The sequence below is a fragment of the Opisthocomus hoazin genome, chromosome 2 (assembly GCF_030867145.1).
Source record: "Opisthocomus hoazin isolate bOpiHoa1 chromosome 2, bOpiHoa1.hap1, whole genome shotgun sequence".
Lineage (NCBI taxonomy): Eukaryota > Metazoa > Chordata > Aves > Opisthocomiformes > Opisthocomidae > Opisthocomus > Opisthocomus hoazin.
The window spans coordinates 79,838,333-79,856,586 of record NC_134415.1 but is presented as its reverse complement, the minus strand read 5'-3'; the positions used below and the strand labels follow the sequence as shown (position 1 = coordinate 79,856,586).

Genomic DNA, 18,254 nt, shown 5'->3' with positions numbered 1-18,254 from the left:
AAGCAGCAACAACAGGGCATTTGACTGAGTCTGATGATAAAAGTATAGTGCTGGGAAAAAAGTATGGCAAAATATTCATTGCTATCATCATGTTCACTTTTCCTGCCTGCACTGGAGAGACACCTCCCTGCCCCTAAGAGGAGTATGTCTGGATGCTGCCACTGCTCTTCTCAGCCAGCCACTGAGTGTTTTTCTTTCTTGCACCACTTCTGTTTTTAATTTTCATCAGAAGTAACTTTCACATTTACAGTCAGTGTATGCCATCGGCTGCAGACCTTGCTAATAAATCTCCGTGTCAGCCTTTCTCAGCATCCGTTATGCAACACACCTCATCTCATGGGCGTACATCCAAATATCTAACTCTGTTGAGCTTGTTACCTAACTGTATACTCCCCATTGCAACTCCAAATTCTCCTATTACCTGGCACAAATTCTGTATTTTATTTGCATGGCAAGCCTAAATGATGTAGCGTGAGGTCAGCGGAGCCAAAGCCTACAAGTGCCTCTAAATGGCATACTGTCCCCTGCCCTTTAGGCACCAAATGACAAGTTACCGTTCTGAGGCTCTGATGATTAGGTACAAGGCATGAAAAAAGTTGAGAAGAGAACATTGGTATGAGAACAAGTATTATACCTGTAAATGGCCTGTGTTATACCTCAAATGTGCTTGTTTCAAGTAGGCAAGTGTGGCAGGGTGCAGAGCATCGGGACGCATGCTTGCTTATCAGGCTGCCTTCAACATCCCTTGAATGCTTTAAACTCATAATGTAGCTGGAAGTCACATATTTGCTAATCATATTACATACTTGACTGGAAATGCTGTAAGTGTCTTCCCATCTCCTGACGAAAGGAAGCAGACTAAACACCTAGGAAAGAGCTCTTTTTTACTGAGACAGAGTGAGAAGAAACCTGAATGGGAAATAATTCCACAGAGCAGAAGTCAGATGCTCTGGAAGGAAAAACATGAGAGTTGTGAAGTACAAGAAGCAAAGTGCTAAGGCGAGGCTACTCCTAGAGGGCAATGAGAGTGTCTGTGGAAGTTCTGTCTGGAAGCAGTTGGCCCGATCATCCGTATGGGTCCCTTCCAACTTCACATATTCTGTGACCAGCTTTAAACAGGGCGTTTGGCTGCATGATCCCCTGAAGTCCCTGCCAACATGAATAGTTCAGTGATTCCAACTCTGATGTGGGAATTGGAGCTGAACAGTGGTTTGGAGTGTGTTTGTGCCTGCTCTGGCTTGTGGGTCATCATGCTACTTAGCTTTGTACTTTCAGAATTTTTTAAATCAAAATTATTAAAAACATAAACAGTGTAAAAGTATAGTCTGAAAACTGTATATTTATGGTATTTTAGAACACTTCCTTATATTGTGTGTGGGTGCGTGCCTGTGGATCCATGTTCTCTTCATGATTTTGTAGGCTAACTCTTGAGTCTAAACCAGCCTCCTAATTCAGTGTGGGCAAATACCAAATAAAAAATGGAAATTTGGTCTTTCAAAAATGGTTATTGCTTATCTTTGGTATCCAAAGCAATATGGCAGTGTGGCTGGAAGAGAACTGTTTTTGCGTAAGTGAAAGGAGATCAAGCTGGATTCAGCTTGCCAAACTATTTCTCTAAGTGTAATTTGGCAGGCCAGAGTTTTGTACCTTGAGGGTGGTGATGTGAAAAGTTTTCTGTTTATTTTTTTTATCTATCTGGACTTTTTTTTAAGCTTTGGTGTTGGGCCCATAATCTTTTAAATTGCCTGTTTCAAAATAGTCTTTAGACACTGTACCTGGGCTGTAAAAGAGGAAGTCGCTCAAAAGGAAGCCAGTTATCTGGCTTGGTCCTACGTTATCTTTTGGACATACTGCCAGACTTCCCCATTTTAATTCTTTAGAAAAAATGTTACCATGAAGGTGGTGGTCTTACTGTGAAACCTGAGGATCAGTAGGCTAAAGCGTTTTTGTCTTTTCTGGTAAACTGTTTTTGACATTAGGATATTCTGTTCTAAAAGCGCTGACTTTGAGAATAGTTTTGAGAGCTGACTTGTGTTAACTGGAGTGCCCTGAATCATTACAGTTGTTAGAGCAGGTGTCTTGTAATGGCTTCGTAGGTCAAGCTTTATGTGGGTTTGTTATTTACTGTTTCTTTGATTGGGAAGCATGAATGGAGAAGACAGTCTCTATTGCAGAGAACAAGTACTAATCTTACTCTATTTAGGAAACTGTGATCCTACTTTGTCCCCGTATAACAGAGCTAATAACGGTAAAGCCGGACTGGCTGACACCTTCTTAAAAGGAAGAAGTCAAATGCCATTTTTTAGGTTGAGAATGTGGTTATCGCTAGTTCCTTTAAAGCCCTCCTCGCTTTCATTTAACAATGCTTCCAGGCTTTAATTTTAAACCAGCTTTTAAAAATTGTTGAATGGCTCTCTGATACCTGGGAACTAATGTCACCATCAGTAAGAATTATCTGTAGAAACAGTTGCTATTGGGATAAGTGCTGTTGCAGTTTGAGCTTTTTCTTCTAGAGCTCGATATCTCTGTGGAAGTCTTAAGCAGGATTGATAACCAGGTTGAGCACTATGGTGCTGTGCTGTACATCAGAGCCACAGAAAAGGAGAACAGTGAGTTTTGTGTAAATCTGCTAGCTTGTGTAATTAAATCATGATTCATGATGGAGAATAAGAAGTTGTAACATACTTGTTTCTCTTCTGCCATCTTGGAGGAAGTTATTTGCTAGTTAAAACAGAGCTCCTTTTGAGATAAAATGAAGTATTAAGCCAAATAGAGTATGGTTTAAATTCTAGTACAGGCCAGGTTTTGCATCATGTTGTAATCAACATCCTTGATGAAGGTTTTCTATAGAATAAGTCACGGCTATGAACAGGTAGTGGGTAAAATCATAGCCATCAAGCACTGTACCAGCTGTAGATGCTTGTGAGATGTCTGCATCTGTCAAGGAGTTTTCTAAGTAAACAAAATATATGTTTTTCTATCATGGATTTTCAGGGTAAGGATGCTGTTGCAGACCTGGTTCAGTTTTGAAGAGTAGAACTAAGGCTTTTTGGGCTAGGAAGAGGTGGTGAGTACTGCTGTCTGGAATCGACCTGGGTTTAGTAGGATTTGTGTAGGCTTAGGAGTGGAAGTAGTTCATGTAACTAGTAGAGGGTGTCTCCAGGAAGTGCTAATGATACAGGGCACAGGTAAATCCTATTGTCGTGATTAGCTCCTTGGCACTCTCCTCCTATGAGGAGTTACTTTGTAACTTTACATATGCTACGAAGTAAAAGGTAAACCTTACATATAGGCATTAAATGGTTGTTTTTATGATAAAACGATTGGCATTGGTTTTGCTTGATGGTTTGTACTTAATGGGTTTTAACAGCTGTAAATGAAACAAATTGATGTCTTTTAAATAAATCAAACACTTTAATCAGTTACACATAGTAGTTTGTAGACTGACTTTTTGCTTTTTCAGGAGGTTTCTAGCAACTTGACTAACCTATGTTTAGTATGAAATCTCCTGTGTTGAAAAGAATCTACTGGCAGTTTTTCAGAAATAAGAAATAATTGTCCTCAGCGTTTCAAGCATGCTCATTTTTCCTGTCTCTGTCATTGAAGAGACTGTGGTTGAGAGATTGCAGTGAAGAAAAGGTAGGGGAGAGAGGGAGACAGAAGCCTGTCTCTGCCAGCCGCTTCTGTGGTCTGCTGTTCCTTATTTTATTGCCTGATTTCTGCTGTTATAGAATTGCAGAAGCCTCTTCAAAAATAACAGTTATTGCAGAAATAGAAACTTCTTGCACTTCTGAACCATTATGAGAATAGTGTGCTTGGTTTTTAGTTTTATTCTTCATTTGTCACTTTTTATCTAAATAGTTTTATTCACTAAAAATATGGTAAAAGTAGGATTAGGGAACAAATATGAGATACAATGGAAGCATTTCAATGCTTATCTGGGAGACTTGCATTAACTCACAGACCAGAGCTTTCTGGAATCAGTAGTTTGTGGGGGGAGGGACACAACACCAGCCATTTCCTTTATGATAATAAAACTGTGGTTTTTTACGGTGTAGGTTTTTTGGGGCATCAGCTTAGAATGAATTTGAAGTGAAAAAAACCCAATTAGTCTTGCTGCAAACCAGTAGGCTTCTGTTTTTCAAAGTTATTGCTCAAATTTGAACAATTACTTTGATCTTCAACTTGGTGAAAGCATGGCCTTGTATGTTGAGATATTTTGAGATCCTCTGAATTGAAGTTCAAGGCCATAAGAGTTTGCAAAGACGTTTCAGATCTCCGGCTTTACAAAATAATACCGATTGGGACATCTTAAGAGTTGTTGAGTTGCTGTACTAATTACTTGAAATAAGCTCAATTATAAGTGAGGTCGTGTTTTGAAAAGAGGTATGAACAATAGTAAACACCATTCAAGACCTTGACAATGTCTCCAGCTACAACAACAACCAAAAAGGAGGCCTGAAAGAGTGGGAGAAAGAGGCAGTTCTGTTAGTGTTTAAACAAAAAACAAATCTGCTCTTTAGAGACTTGTCTCTTGAATTTTGCGTATTTTAATTAACCATCTTAGTACTGACATGCATTTTCACTAAAATTTTTCAAATCGGAGTGTAAATATTCCCAGGAAATGAGCTACTTGCTTCTGGCATGTGAGGAAGAGACCATAGGAGAAGGTGGGAAGACATTGCACATTATTAAAGATATTTAAGAAAGAATAGGAAGTTGTCAGAATGAAGGAGGTGTTTTGACCAATAGAATTCCTTAGATGAGACAGAATATTGATCGATTAAAGTGAAGTTTAAACAAAAACGAAAAATCTGATGGGATATAATCAAAGCAAGGCATGCAGTTTTGAAACAGAAATGTGGAAAACATTTTTGATAGTAGAGGAGACATTTCTGTAAATCTGGGCTCACTAACGTATGTGTCGTCTTGTGGAACTGTAAATATTTTAGCATATGAATTATTTTCAAATAGAAGTCTGAGTCAACAGATCTATGAAAGGAAAAAAGGCTCCTGCTGTAGCATGTCCTGTTGATAATGAAACTTGCTGAAGCTCTTAAGTTATGCTTTCTTAAGTTATTGCAAAGAATGTTGTGTGAATTAAGAAACTTGGAGGACTCGAGGGATTTGACACATTTGTGGGGGTGCCCTGATTTAAAAGGGTGTGATGAGCATTCAAAATGTACGTCTAAGGATTTAAAAATTCTCCCCTTCAAACCCAAATTTTGTACATCCCTCAATATCTTTGGTTTTGTATATTTTAAATATTACCTTTAACATCCTTAAATCTTATCATTGTTGCAAAAGCAAATTTAATGTCAACCTATTGAACATTATTATACTGAGACCCCAAATATACCTCAAGATAATAGGGAAGTAAGGAGCGAGGAGAAGCTCATTCATTTAATTTGTCTTCCCACATCTCCCGCTTTTCTCCCTTCCCTCCTGGACATAAACAAGACCACTCTTATTTTAGGGTAACTGGAGGATCTTCTGCGTTAGATCTACCCCCTCCTTCTTTTGGAGTGTCTGTTTCAATAGAATGAAGATCAGTCTTCTGCTTTCTTCACCCCACGTACCACTGACTTTCTTGGCTGCTTGCTGTGCTCTAAATTGAACCAACAACATTGATTGGATTTTATCAGAAATCCTACTGGAAGTTGCTCTTTTTCGTATACAGCTTCCAAGCTTTAGAATATGCATGAGAATAATTTAAAATAATAATAGTTAAAAAAAAAAAAAAAGATCATGCAGAGTACCTTGAGACAAGTAGGATGTCTGCGTTTTAGTATTACAAGTCTACTGATTGTGTTTGCTTTTTTAAAATAAAATATATGTTAGAAAATTAAAAAACAACCCAAGATTATACAAATAAATTCTTAGTGTTATGCCATACCTGACAGGATTGAGGAAGTGAGTATCCTAAAAGTGTCAAGAGTGTCACTTCCGGCGGAATTATAGGTAAAATATTTCCTACAAATTTTTTTAATTGCTCAAAGAGGATAAGAGTTTTTCTGGCATTTGATTTGCTTTTAGAGATTATGAGCTTCAGCAAATGTGTTTGGATCTGCCACAGTACCCATCCTTTTATTTTTTTTAAGCAATTAGATATCGCTCAAAAATTGCTGCCTTCACAAAGAAATTAATTCAATTTTTTAAATCAACCGGAAGTTGATTTAGAGTTTTATGGAGCCCTAGCCATTATATTTGTTTCCTTTAGCCAAAAAAACCCTTTTTCTGTAACATATTTTCTGGAAATTCTAAGTACTGGAGTGAGAATAAAATATGCCTAAAAACACGAACTTCAGGATGGTTAAATGTAATTAATAAACACTCTACAATGAAAAAAATGGTATAAAAATGTAGGCATTATTACTTGCTGTGGTTATACAACCTTTACAAAGATATGTAATGCAGTACTCTAAACACTGAGTTGTTTTCCTAGGTTTGTGTCATTCCTTATGAAACTGCAAAGCACATTAATACAGCCTTTTAATGTAATAAATTTATGTGATAGTCTTTTATCTTGTTAAAATGACTGTTGTTAATCTCACAGTAAAAATAAAGAAATTCTTAGGAATATATCTCTCCTTCAGTTTTTTTCCGTTTCTCCTTTCTTCGCTGTGTAACTTTAAACACCAGTAGTTTTAATGAGTGCAAGCTCTTAAAAATACACACTGAAAAATGTTTGTCAATTAAATTGTCTTGCAGTGCTTTCAAAGCACTAGCAAATAGTTGCAGCCTTGTTTATTAATGGAACGGTTTCAGAACATCTGAAACCCTCTTCAGCCACAGATTGATGATACAAACTTTTTGTTATCCTATTAATACAGCTCTAAATTAAATCTATAAGTGGGTCTTATGTAAGAGCTATGCTTGCATTTTTTCGGAATAAACTGGTACTGTAGGCCTGAGACATTATCTTTCTACCTCTTGGTCATATATTTTCTTTCATATTTAATTAGTGTTTTGCTACTGCCCCCCAATTTCTTTAACATGGCACTGTATTTTGAAAAGTGCTTTAGATTCAAGTTGTTTAGCAATTACCCAGCTCCAAATGAGACCACAAGGTCGCATTTTTAATTTTCCTCTGTTTTGGCTCGGCTCATAGAACTCTGAAGTGGAGCACTTTGAAATAGCCAAATAATCTTCTGCAGTGTTTTTGTGGATGTCAATTCAGTTTCATGGATTTGATAAGAATTTTGTTAAGATTTCCATTTTTTTAGAAACTGTTTCTTTTTAGAATTATACTTGGAGATGGCTATGCACAATAGTGGGAGGGGAGGTCTGTTTCAAATTGAAAGTCTCGATGTTGTTGCAAGTTTTTCCATAAAAATACATATTTGAGTAAAATAGAATAAACCATCAGGTGTCATAAGGTATGTCCTGAGTAATATTAAGAGATAAAAAATTCTTAGGCAGTATTCGTTTAAGATAAACATAACTCACTTGAGAAAATTATTAGTAAAAGGCATGCTTTGAAAATAGCCTTTTTTATATATATATACACATATGCAAGTGCATGCACATGTATATAGGTACGTATTTTTACTGCAACTCCATTGATTTTAGTCATATGTAAATCAGAGGTGGATCTGCATTTAAGATTCAAAGCAGAGAGAAAGGGGACCTACAATGCTCACTGGCTTTGCAATACTAATTTTCTGAATCTTAATGATTTATATCTCAAGCAGAGATGCTTTAATAGGTATATGGTGCATGTATCTATGAATACTACAACACTGCTTAATTTTATATCCTTATTCCTAGGACTGTGCAAATAGCTTAATGAGGAAAAGAATTTGTTTTGATGATGATGGATTTGGAAACATTTAATCATTTTTGTATGTGTTCTGGTAAAAAGGCATGTGTGCTAGGACTGGGGATGGGGATATTTTCACAATGATCTAAAAAAACCCTAACAAACCCTGCATGTGTGTTTGGCCTCTTTTATAGAATTCACACAAATACAACATTAAGATTGCTTGCCAATTCTGATCTAATAGTTTATTCAGGTTACACTTTGCTAGCTAGTGCTACTTTGATGGTTAAGTGTAGCTAATTTCTTACTTTACCACAGCAATGTGCTTGCTTTTTTTTTACCTGGTATTTGTATTTATTCTTTTTCCCTTGATTTGCAGCTCTTTGCAAAAAACAAACCCCCAAAAGGTCTTTATGTCTATGGAGATGTTGGTAAGTTTCAGTTGCATCAATTCCAATAGAATTTTCCCTAAATGCACGTTTATTCAAATTCTGATATGTCTAAAAACTTTATGCTTATGTAGCGTTACTGCTTTAATGAATTTTCCAGGATTAGTTTTTTCAATGTTATGATGTTATTTAATACAATTACACTCAATTCTGGAAGCTGTTGGATTGGACTACATTACCACATGTAGTATTTTTCAACATTACCCAGTCACTAATATTTAAGAATGCAATTTAAGGATTTGGGAAGTAATTGAGGGGGCCACGGAGGGAATTTGTATTCTAATTGTAACAATGCAGCATGAAAACATACTGGCTTTTCGAAAGGGAGTACTGAGGATGTATTCTGAATGCATATGGAGCCATTTGTGCAACCTTTGAGCCCTCTCTGTATGCATCAAAATTTTAAAACAGGAAAATAAAAATGCAGTTGTTCCAAGTTTTAGAACAGAAAATGTAACTGTTCTTCACAAACAATCTGGTCTTGTACTTATTCTGTGGAAGAGTATAGTTTCATTAGTTCGAAGCTAATGAACAATCATTATTGTAATCAGTACATACTGTTCTTAAATTAACTACCTGTTGGGTGGGGTTTTGTGTTTTTTATTTGAAGGCACAGGAAAGACAATGGTGATGGACATATTCTATTCTCACTTAGAAGTTGAAAGGAAAAAGAGAGTACATTTTCATGGCTTCATGCTAGATGTACATCAGAGTAAGTGCAGACATAGGTATTTACAAGAATTTTATGAAACACAGTATCTATAAAAACACCTGTTTCATTCTCATATTCATATTAATTAACATAACTTTATTTGAATAATGTTTTAACAAAAAAAGTAAAAAATGGGAGAGAAATTAAAGGATTTTAACATTGTCTGTCATACCAGAGTAGATATTAAGTGCATATTCTTTCTCAGGTATCTTTTGTCAGAGATTCTGTGTACCTGATTGTATAGAAAACTTGGTTCTATATTTAGGATTAAATCTTTAACTAAATGTTTTCCAGTTACCAATTAGCTTACATGCAATCTGAAGAAGGCAATTGCTAAAACTAAAACAGTAAATGTTAAATTCAGTCTGCATTTTGAAGAAGCGATATCTAAATCAGATACAAATAAATGCCGAGGGGAATGAGAACTGTTCTGGTTGGCAAACTTAGTAATACTGTCAGTCATTTAGAGGAAAGAATAATAGAAGTAAGTTCGTGCGAAGTGTCAGAGAATTTTCTGACAGGGTGAATAAGGCACTTTGTTTTGATGGAGATAAGGAGATACTGTTTAAAATATTTTAAAATTTGCTTCTGTTTCAGAATTCTGTGACCTTAAAATATAGTGAAATTGTTGAATAATGCTGTGATTTACAAGTATCGTGACAGCTGCATTTTTCTTGCGAAGCTTTCATTGGTGTAGACGACTTCTGCCGCTTTTAATGCCTTCGTTTCTATCGTTGTTGGGTCACTGTTGAGATTTTCTGTCTCCATTTCTAGTCATTTGTGCTTAATCTTAACACCAGTAGCATCTTACTGCAGGGTCTTTGTTTTCTGAATGTTTGTTTGTAGTCAGATGGAATACAGTCCATGAGACAGTGAAGTGTGGATGTAATAATCTTACTTTGTGCCAGTATCGTCTTTATGTTGTAAAATGTAACTGTATCAGTACTTCTAAGTTCTTGTAACTAAATGCATTCCAAGTATACCTTCAGAGCATGCAATGCACAGAGCTGTGCCGTGGATTTGTAAACACCGTGAGGGTTTTTCGTACTCAGAGAGAAGTTAAGACAGAAAATGCCAAATTACAAAGCAAAGCTGAAACTAAGGTCGTGAATTGGAGCAAGATAAAACTGTAATTTGTATCAATTTCTAAAAGATAAGATATAGGTGCATAGCACTCAAGAGTTCTTTAATTCTTGTTTTACATATTTCTGAACAAGAAAAGATGAATCATAGAATCTGTGAGCTTTTAATAGTTGCCTGGATGTGGTTGAAAACAGTTTTGCACTCTTGAAATTGGACTAAATTTAAAACTTTCTTATTTTTACTGGACTGGGTTACGTTTTGTTTGGTAGCTAAATAATTTTGTTCACCCTGTCTTAGAAAAAGAAATAAGAAATATTTGTTCTTTTCTGTTTTATCAACCGAGGAATACATCGCCTTAAGCAGAGCTTGCCAAAAAGAAAGGCAGGATTTATGGCCAAATCATATGACCCAATTGCACCAGTAGCAGAGGAAATAAGCGAAGAGGCTGCTCTCTTGTGTTTTGATGAATTTCAGGTAAGAAGTCAGAGATATTACTCTTTAGCTTCAAGGGAAACTGCATAAAATTACTTTTGATCTTAAACTGTGGCACTTGTTACTGCTAGTACAGTGTTTGAATCATTGGCCAGTAGTGGACTGTAGAAGTTGAGGAGTAGAAGTCATTTCACGGTTTTGAGGGTGGTGTTTGGTTGTTTTATTTTTTTCCCCAGGAGGTAGGATGCAAGTTGGCGATGTAAATTCCCTGATAGTGCTTGCATTTACCAGTCTAGTTATTGGGCATACGAGGGGGCATTAGAGTTTAATGAGAGGCTCAGGAGTACTTCAGGGCAGGGACCATCATCCTCTACTGAGTTTGTACAGTGCCCAGGAGAGTAGCCACCTGATACTTGCTTGGCATGACTGGTCGTTGCTGTAGTTCATATAATGCAAGAAAATTGTCTCAGTGTGATTAAGGGCATGGAAATAACATGTCAACTTCAACCTAAATTCTTTCCTAGAGTTACTGGAGCCTTTGGCATGGCAGTGTCAGATTATATCAATGTAACTAATATTTGAAGAAACTTTTATTGAATTAAATGTGAAAATTAAATTATTTCATTTCATTCAGCTTGTGAATTTTGTTTTAAGGGAATGTCACAAATTTTAGTATAGAATTGCTTTATAAAAATTATTAGGAGGGAGGCACGAGGTATTTGGCAGCTCTAATCAGCTGAGATTTTTTTTAATTCAGAGTGAAAATGCAAAGCAAGAGAAGAACATATCTGTGTTAGGTCACAGATCACCAATAGTAAAAGAATCCTCTATTAACTGTAGAATGTCTGTGTTATGCTCTTAAATTAATACATTACTGAAATCGATAGAGCAATTTATATCTCCTAGCTGTTATTTTACAAGTCTGTGCACCCGAGAAAGTAACTGGTTTATGGTCAGCTCCCGTGAAGCGGATTTGTGTAGCTGTAAAATAGTAGGTGTTCTTTAAAGTTACGCTTGCATTTTTCGTCAAAGTGTAGTCCTTTGATCGATGGTTTCAGAATGTGTGGGATCATTGCAATTGCTGCTGTCTGATCATGTAAATTGTGCTTTTATCTAGTGAATATGAACGCTAGGCTTCCAAAACTTGCGCTATAAAATTTAAATACAGAGACGGTTGTATTTACACTGTGAAGAAATGGGAAGGTTTGGAGAGGGCAGGGAGGAGTAACTGTCATGACATCAAATGCTCACCTGGTAGAAAGAGGCATCCTTGTTGTGCCGTGTATTAGTGTAAATATCTGCTTTTCTGTATAAATGCCTGCTGCTTCGATATCCCGGTGTTGCAGTGTTTCCAGACAGTCATGTTTCCACATTTTAAAGAGACTCTGGTATTTTTGTTTCCGAATTGATTGCCTGCTCCCCCTGCTGACTTGCTTGAGGTACATCAGTCACTTTGGTTGTTAAAAACACGTTTCTGTCAGTGGGTCACAGGTGGGAAGGTAATACAAGAGCTATACTTTCAAGTGTATATCTAAGACTTTGCATTCGTATGTGAATTTTAAAAATCTACTTGTTCTAGGTGTGCTAATGTTCTGAATTCACAAATTTCTGAACAGCTGGATTTCTTGACTGATTTTCCGTAGCACAGAATGCTATGCAGGCTTCATCTGCTGAAGAGGAGTCCCAGCTTTCTGAAATTTTGCGGAAGGCATTGAATTTGGGATAAGAAACCTTCTGCTTAAATAGCCATAAAGTAGTGCAGTGACTGGAAGAGCAGCTCACATGGTGACACAATTAACATTGATAATAAGGAGCCATACCTAATTCAGGATGTTTGCAGCTCATTTCCCTGTAGAGGTAATGGCTAGATTTCGCTGCAGTCTGATTCACTCATATTTAAAGAAATGCTGGATTAAAATGAAGCTGGAAAGAGCTGGAGACTCAGAACATACTGCTCTGACTTGCAGACAAAGCTACTGTCTATTTCGACAGATGGAAAGTCAAGTTAGGTCTATACTACTTCGGCGAAATACTTGTGTGAGGAGGAAACATCAGAGAACTATTGAGATTTGCTTGAAATACTTCAGGTTACTTTCAAATACCTGTTGGAAAAAAAGGAGAATAAGCTGAATTTTATTTCTTTATCTTAATATCAGACACATGGACAAGTGAGAGGGACAGCACTGTAAGAGGGACAGCAAAAAGTGTTGTTAATGCTCATATTTCAGAGGAAACCAAATGCAGAACTTCAAAAGACAGAAGGATTGCTGAGGTTGCACGTTCCTCTGACAGTGGGCTAAAGCAAAACAGAAGTACTCTGAAGTGAATCTTCTTGCAGAGCCTAGAGAACTGTTGAACAAGTGGAGAGTCAATTAATTGATGTAGAAAAATATTTCAGTACTTTAAAAAGTAGTTTTATGTGTTCCAAAATATTGTCTTATTAAAAAAAATAATTACTACGTCTTAAACAGGTTTTTTTTTGCAGATACTGTGTGATAGCCAGGACTTTAGTGATGGCACTAAGCTTCTGACTTTGTCCATTCTGAAGCAGGTTTTTTGTCGGCATTTGCCTGAACCACAAGCTCTCATATTATTAAAGTATTGCTGTTTCTTACTCATCTTTGTCATACAGTTTACTGTAGGTATTAGTCTTTTTTTTTTTTTTTTAAACACGGAAGTCTGAAGCCATTCTAAAAATGTGTCCTCATTTTGAAGAGAAACCCTGAATTAAGCTGTTTGTAGTTATGATTTTGATGTTTCAGTACAGAGGTTGGCCAATAAAAAGAGACTAGTTATTGTTTAGCGATCAAATAACTGTATGCAGGTAATTAGAAGCTCTAATTTTGGTGTGTGACTGTAACCTATGTTAGTATTGATAATGAAAACAATCCCTATTTCTTGGTAAGCTGGATGATCATACAGTGTTAGTCTTTATATATACCATGGCTACTACTTGGAGTTAAAGCAGACTACAATTTAAGGAGTTTTGACTAACCTGCATGCTATTAAAAGCCTCTAATAAAAATTAGGCTCTTATTTTTGTGCTAATACTAATTACTGGTAATACATGCTTATGTTTGTCATTCATTACGTGGAACTGTACCAATCAGTGGATGACTGAGTCTCAGGCACTTACACATGTAAATTAACTATTAGTCTAGTGGTTTTTCCTTTTTTTTTTTCTTTTTTTTTTTTTAACATGAGTCATAATGGAAAGCAGCACTAGGTCATAAAAATCTTTTCTCTTAAATGCTAATGAAATTTCTCCATTCTCTCCATTAGCAGGCTCTCCCTATTGGTAATTTGTAGCCTTTGCTTTTGTTCCCCGTTGCAATGAAAGCTGGATACAGTAAAAAACGTGAGAAATGACAATGCTGTAGTTACTGTCTTCTACCTGCTTTACCTTGTAGGAATTTTCTGTCTTTCCCAAGCTGTGTTAGATTAAAAGAGCTCATATTTGCATCCCTGTTCTCAAAATGGCTCTTGCGTTTTCACAGAACTTTCGAGAGTTACTGTTTTTTTTGTAATGGAATGGAAAATATCAGAAATCTGCATCAAGTAACAGTTCTCGTTAATAACAGAGTGTTATTGCTTTCTTTTATGTGAGCATAGTATTTATAAGCAAAAAGTTTGTATCGAAATGTTTATATAATACATTTTAAAAACTTGGCTATTAGGTATGCTTTGTGAGACAAGAAATTCAGCTACCCATAAAATGCACATGTATAGTGTGATTCCTTGTGTGTCTTGTTTTTTAGGAACATGGAAAGTTCCTAAATTTTAGTATTTGGAAGAAAAAAATTATCGATAGGTGCGTGCATAAGCAGATATGTTAGACATATAGTACAGTAGTGAATTACTGCATGCTTTTTGGAATATTGGATCTTAGTGATCAGAGATGTGCAAGTCTGGGGGATGCGTTACTGATTGTGTAACAGTTTGGTTTTGTAAAAGGAAAAAAATTTTATATTAATGCATTCCATAGAGCTTACTAGAAAGCTTTTCCTTTAGAAGGAAACTGGTGTTTATATATGGTTCCTTATGAACGTTTTTGCTTCCAAACTAGCTGTCAGAAATATAACCAATGTCTTTCACTGTCTCTAGTGTAGAATTAAATTTTTATGCTGCCCAGAAAGGTAATTTAGAAGTGAATGGGGGAATGATGGCGAGTTGGGTAGAAAAGCAAGGAAAAAAAAATCATACTGGTTAAAGTCTTTTTGTAGATGTATTGCTGTCACATCATACACATCTAGGCTGGCAAAGCATAGCAATCTCTGCTGTACAAGGAGTGCCTAGAACTCTCAGCATGCCACCGCTTTGTTTCCTCAGAGCTGGGGTCTGTTCTGGTAAGTCAAAATGCAACAAGTGACTGTACAATAATCAAAAGGAATGCAGGAGAAACAGGTGTAATGATAATAAGTTGGTTTACTTATTAAGATTGCCGATCTCAGCTCGTGAACTCCTGTGAAGTATAAATTGCTGTTGTAACAATGTGGGCTTTTTGTTCATTAAAAAACTATTAATTTTTTTCATTTGTACAGGATGGTTTCTGTTTTGCATTGCTTTTATTTCTTGGTACTCTAAAGCAAGTTAGTTAAGCTAAACGTAGATATTTAAAGAAATTTTACTTTTTGGCTTATTTTTTAGTCTTTTTTTCTTTTTTCTTTTTTTTTTTCCCCCCCTCCCCAATATCACTTGGCCCACTCGTTTTTATTTTTTGTTAGTGTTTTGTGCCTGGAGGTTAGAAGAGGCTGACTGTGCTGGAAGTGACTGCCGTGCCTTTTGATTATTCATGGACAGTAATAGAAGGCACTTAAAAAGAACAATGAAATTGCTTATTTTTGTGATGGGCCATCTGTTGAATTGTTTTTTTCAACAATCACACAATAGTATCTATGTCATATCGTTCTATTTTCAACAGCAGCTGATTGTGTATAGTTGGCTACTTGTCTTTATTTCTGAAGTCCCATGACCATTTAGCTCCACCTCTGCAAACCTTTGCCTCAAAGGTAATAGAAATGTAAAACAGCCGGTGTGTATTTTCTTTGTCTTCTGTTTTTTTCATGTTGTGTCTAATTAATTAGGCCTCTTAATGTTTAGGTCGGTTTTCTGTGTCTCCCACCTGTAGTTTTATAGTAGAAGTTAACATGGAATCGTTTAGCAGTTGGTAAAGTAATGGTGGAGTTCCTCAATAAAGAGCGGGCAAGTTTTGAAAGACCGTGGTACATTCACTGCTTATTAATTATCCCTTTTATTTTTTTTCCTCACCAAGCAATAATTTGAATCTTTCTCCACGGCTTTCACTAACAAGCATTTTTCCTAGCTATAAAGCCACTTGCAGATCTATTGCGGCAGAAGCTAAAAGCAAGATAAAACAAATGTGTTGTCTTCCACAGGTCACCGACATTGCTGATGCCATGATTCTGAAGCAGCTTTTTGAAAATCTGTTCCAAAATGGCGTTGTCGTTGTGGCAACATCTAACAGGCCGCCAGAAGGTAAAAACAAATGTGCTGTTAGTATTATCCAAATACAAGTAATGTCAGTATCTTACGAAACAGTCAAATTAATATAGTATTTAATACTAATAAACTCTCTAGTCTTCAAGAATCTGAGACACTCAGTTTGTCCCGTTTTTCATGTTCTTAAGGAAAAAAGGTTTTTCACTAAGTCTTACTCCTCTCTTCTCTCAAACTCAAGGTGTTTATCCCCCTGCCTTCCCCCAAATCCTTCTGTGTTCTCTGATCTTCTCTACTCTGTCCAAACCAGTGGGAAGGTATCTGGGGACAGGGGGAGTTGAGGAGGGGTGAAACGTTGCCTCTGTGTTGGTGTTGGGTGTATTCCAGGATAGGAAAAGATAATATTCTGCAGAAGAGAGGGGAAATGAAAGTGCGCTCCTTCCTGCTTTCTGACTCAGAAACTTGCAGACTTGATCCACCAGCTCAGAGGAGAAGATGCTGTTCTCACAGCTTGGTTTGAGGTCACTCATTGGGAATTACTTAGGTGGAGAGTTGGTCCCATTTGTAACAATGTTTTTAGATAGAGAGTGACTAGGTAGGTGGATCCTTCTACAAGGTCCCCAAATCTGTGTGAGTTTTAACCAAGCAGCAAATGTAATTTTTTGTAGAGGAGAAAGATGTTCGTTACAGTGTGGCATTAGCAGTTAGCATAATGCATGCTTTCTATGCAACTTTTATGACACTTCAGATTAATTAATTTCAAATGTTTGTGAATAATACTGAAGTGTTAACGGCATTAACTGTAAATGCCAGTTAATTTTTCTACCCAAATTAATTGAGAAGAGAATCACTAAAGAGTTACAGTACAGTTTAGCTTAAAAAAAAAAAGAGAAAAAAAACATTAATGTTTTTATTAGAGGGACCCGTTGGTTTATTTTTTTTGTTTGAACAAACAAGATGAAATCGTAATTACTGTAGTTGGTTTAACTACAGATAAACTGGACACTGATGCCTTACACTACTCTATAAAGTTCAGGAGAGACTTTTATTGTAACTTGGGGATTGTATCCCACATCTTAAATTGAGATGTCAGTTTATGACCATTATTGTCATATAGGGTTTTTTAATACATATTAAGTCACGGTGTCAACCTGAAAGACATCCATGTGTACTAGCTACCCAACAGAGAATGTCAAGAACGGCATCTCCAGAACTGAGCGATGCTGCAGTCCAGACACTGGTCAATGCCTGTTTCCCCTTCTTGCTACTCCTGCGTACTCACGATGTGGGTCCGAAATCCTCCCACAGGAGAGAGAGCTGGGTTAGAGCAGTATGCTGCATCAAGGTTTAAGACTGAATTGAGAGATCCGTTTCTTGCGGATACGGAGGGAAAAAGTGGCTGTTTCATTAGAGAGCAGAAGTACCCAGCTATTGACCGTTAGTGATATGCTTAACCTTGTTAAACTTCTGCCCCAGGGAAATACGAAGGGAAATACTCAGGTGCAGTGTTTGAGGAATCGTGGCTTCATTTCTCCACTGAAATTACGGTTTATTTTTCTCATCCTCACAGAACAGAGATCTAATACAAAAGTCACAGCCTTATTAACTAGAAGAACTAACAGAAGTAGCTGTCTTACAGTACTGTTACATGTTTACTAATTTTTGCGAGTAAATATGCAGTTGGTTGCTGTTTTAACCAATATATAGCTATTGTGATTAGCAGAGTTATGAATGAGAGAAAATAACCTGGCATGATCTTTGCAGAGTATTCTCTTATTTATTCCTCCTGTCAGTCTTAGGTGCTGTGTTGCGTTTTAACAAGGCTTCCTAATATTAATTAGAAAAAGCAGCCCATCATACAGTTTAAGTGATAACATTTTCAGTGAACAAGTCATTCTGTTATGAGCATGTTGGGCAGTTGGATAGTTTCCATGGAAGCGCACTCTATGCTGTATAAAATATATAGAGAAATAAGATATAAAATCCTGCTTTGCAGTTTGTTTTTATAATTTGTCTTTACTTTCAGTGAAGATTTGCATTTCGTTACATAACATTCTATTTTTTTAATTCAGTTGTATTTTTAGCAACTTTGCATAAATTTACTTTTTTTTTTTGCCTTAGGGATGACCCTTTTTCTTGCTTTGCAAAAGGGACTGTACCTTGTAGAATTGCTAGAAGATAAAGTGTACCACAGTGCACCAAATAAGAATGATACTAACTTTGTAAAATCAAATAGCTTATTTTAAGTTAAAGTTGTGTTTTTTCCCTCTTCCAAATACTTGGGACTTAGCAGTTGCATAGTTTTTGCCTTACAGTCAGATCAATGTATACCCAGCATTACAAATCCTGTTTTATATCC

The 18,254-nt window shown here is 36.4% G+C and overlaps 1 protein-coding gene across 2 annotated transcripts in view; it reads left to right on the top strand.

Annotated features, from left to right (window-relative positions):
- AFG1L (AFG1 like ATPase) overlaps window positions 1-18,254 on the top strand; it is a 78,159-nt gene that overhangs the window by 8,889 nt on the left and 51,016 nt on the right. Inside the window, exons 3-6 of one of the 2 annotated variants that reach the window (XM_075414267.1) lie at window positions 8,142-8,193; window positions 8,822-8,923; window positions 10,350-10,480; window positions 15,835-15,934. In XM_075414267.1, coding sequence (XP_075270382.1) covers window positions 8,142-8,193; window positions 8,822-8,923; window positions 10,350-10,480; window positions 15,835-15,934 — 385 coding nt within the window. The remainder of the gene's footprint in view (window positions 1-8,141; window positions 8,194-8,821; window positions 8,924-10,349; window positions 10,481-15,834; window positions 15,935-18,254) is intronic. The other variant, XM_075414268.1, reaches the window with a different exon arrangement.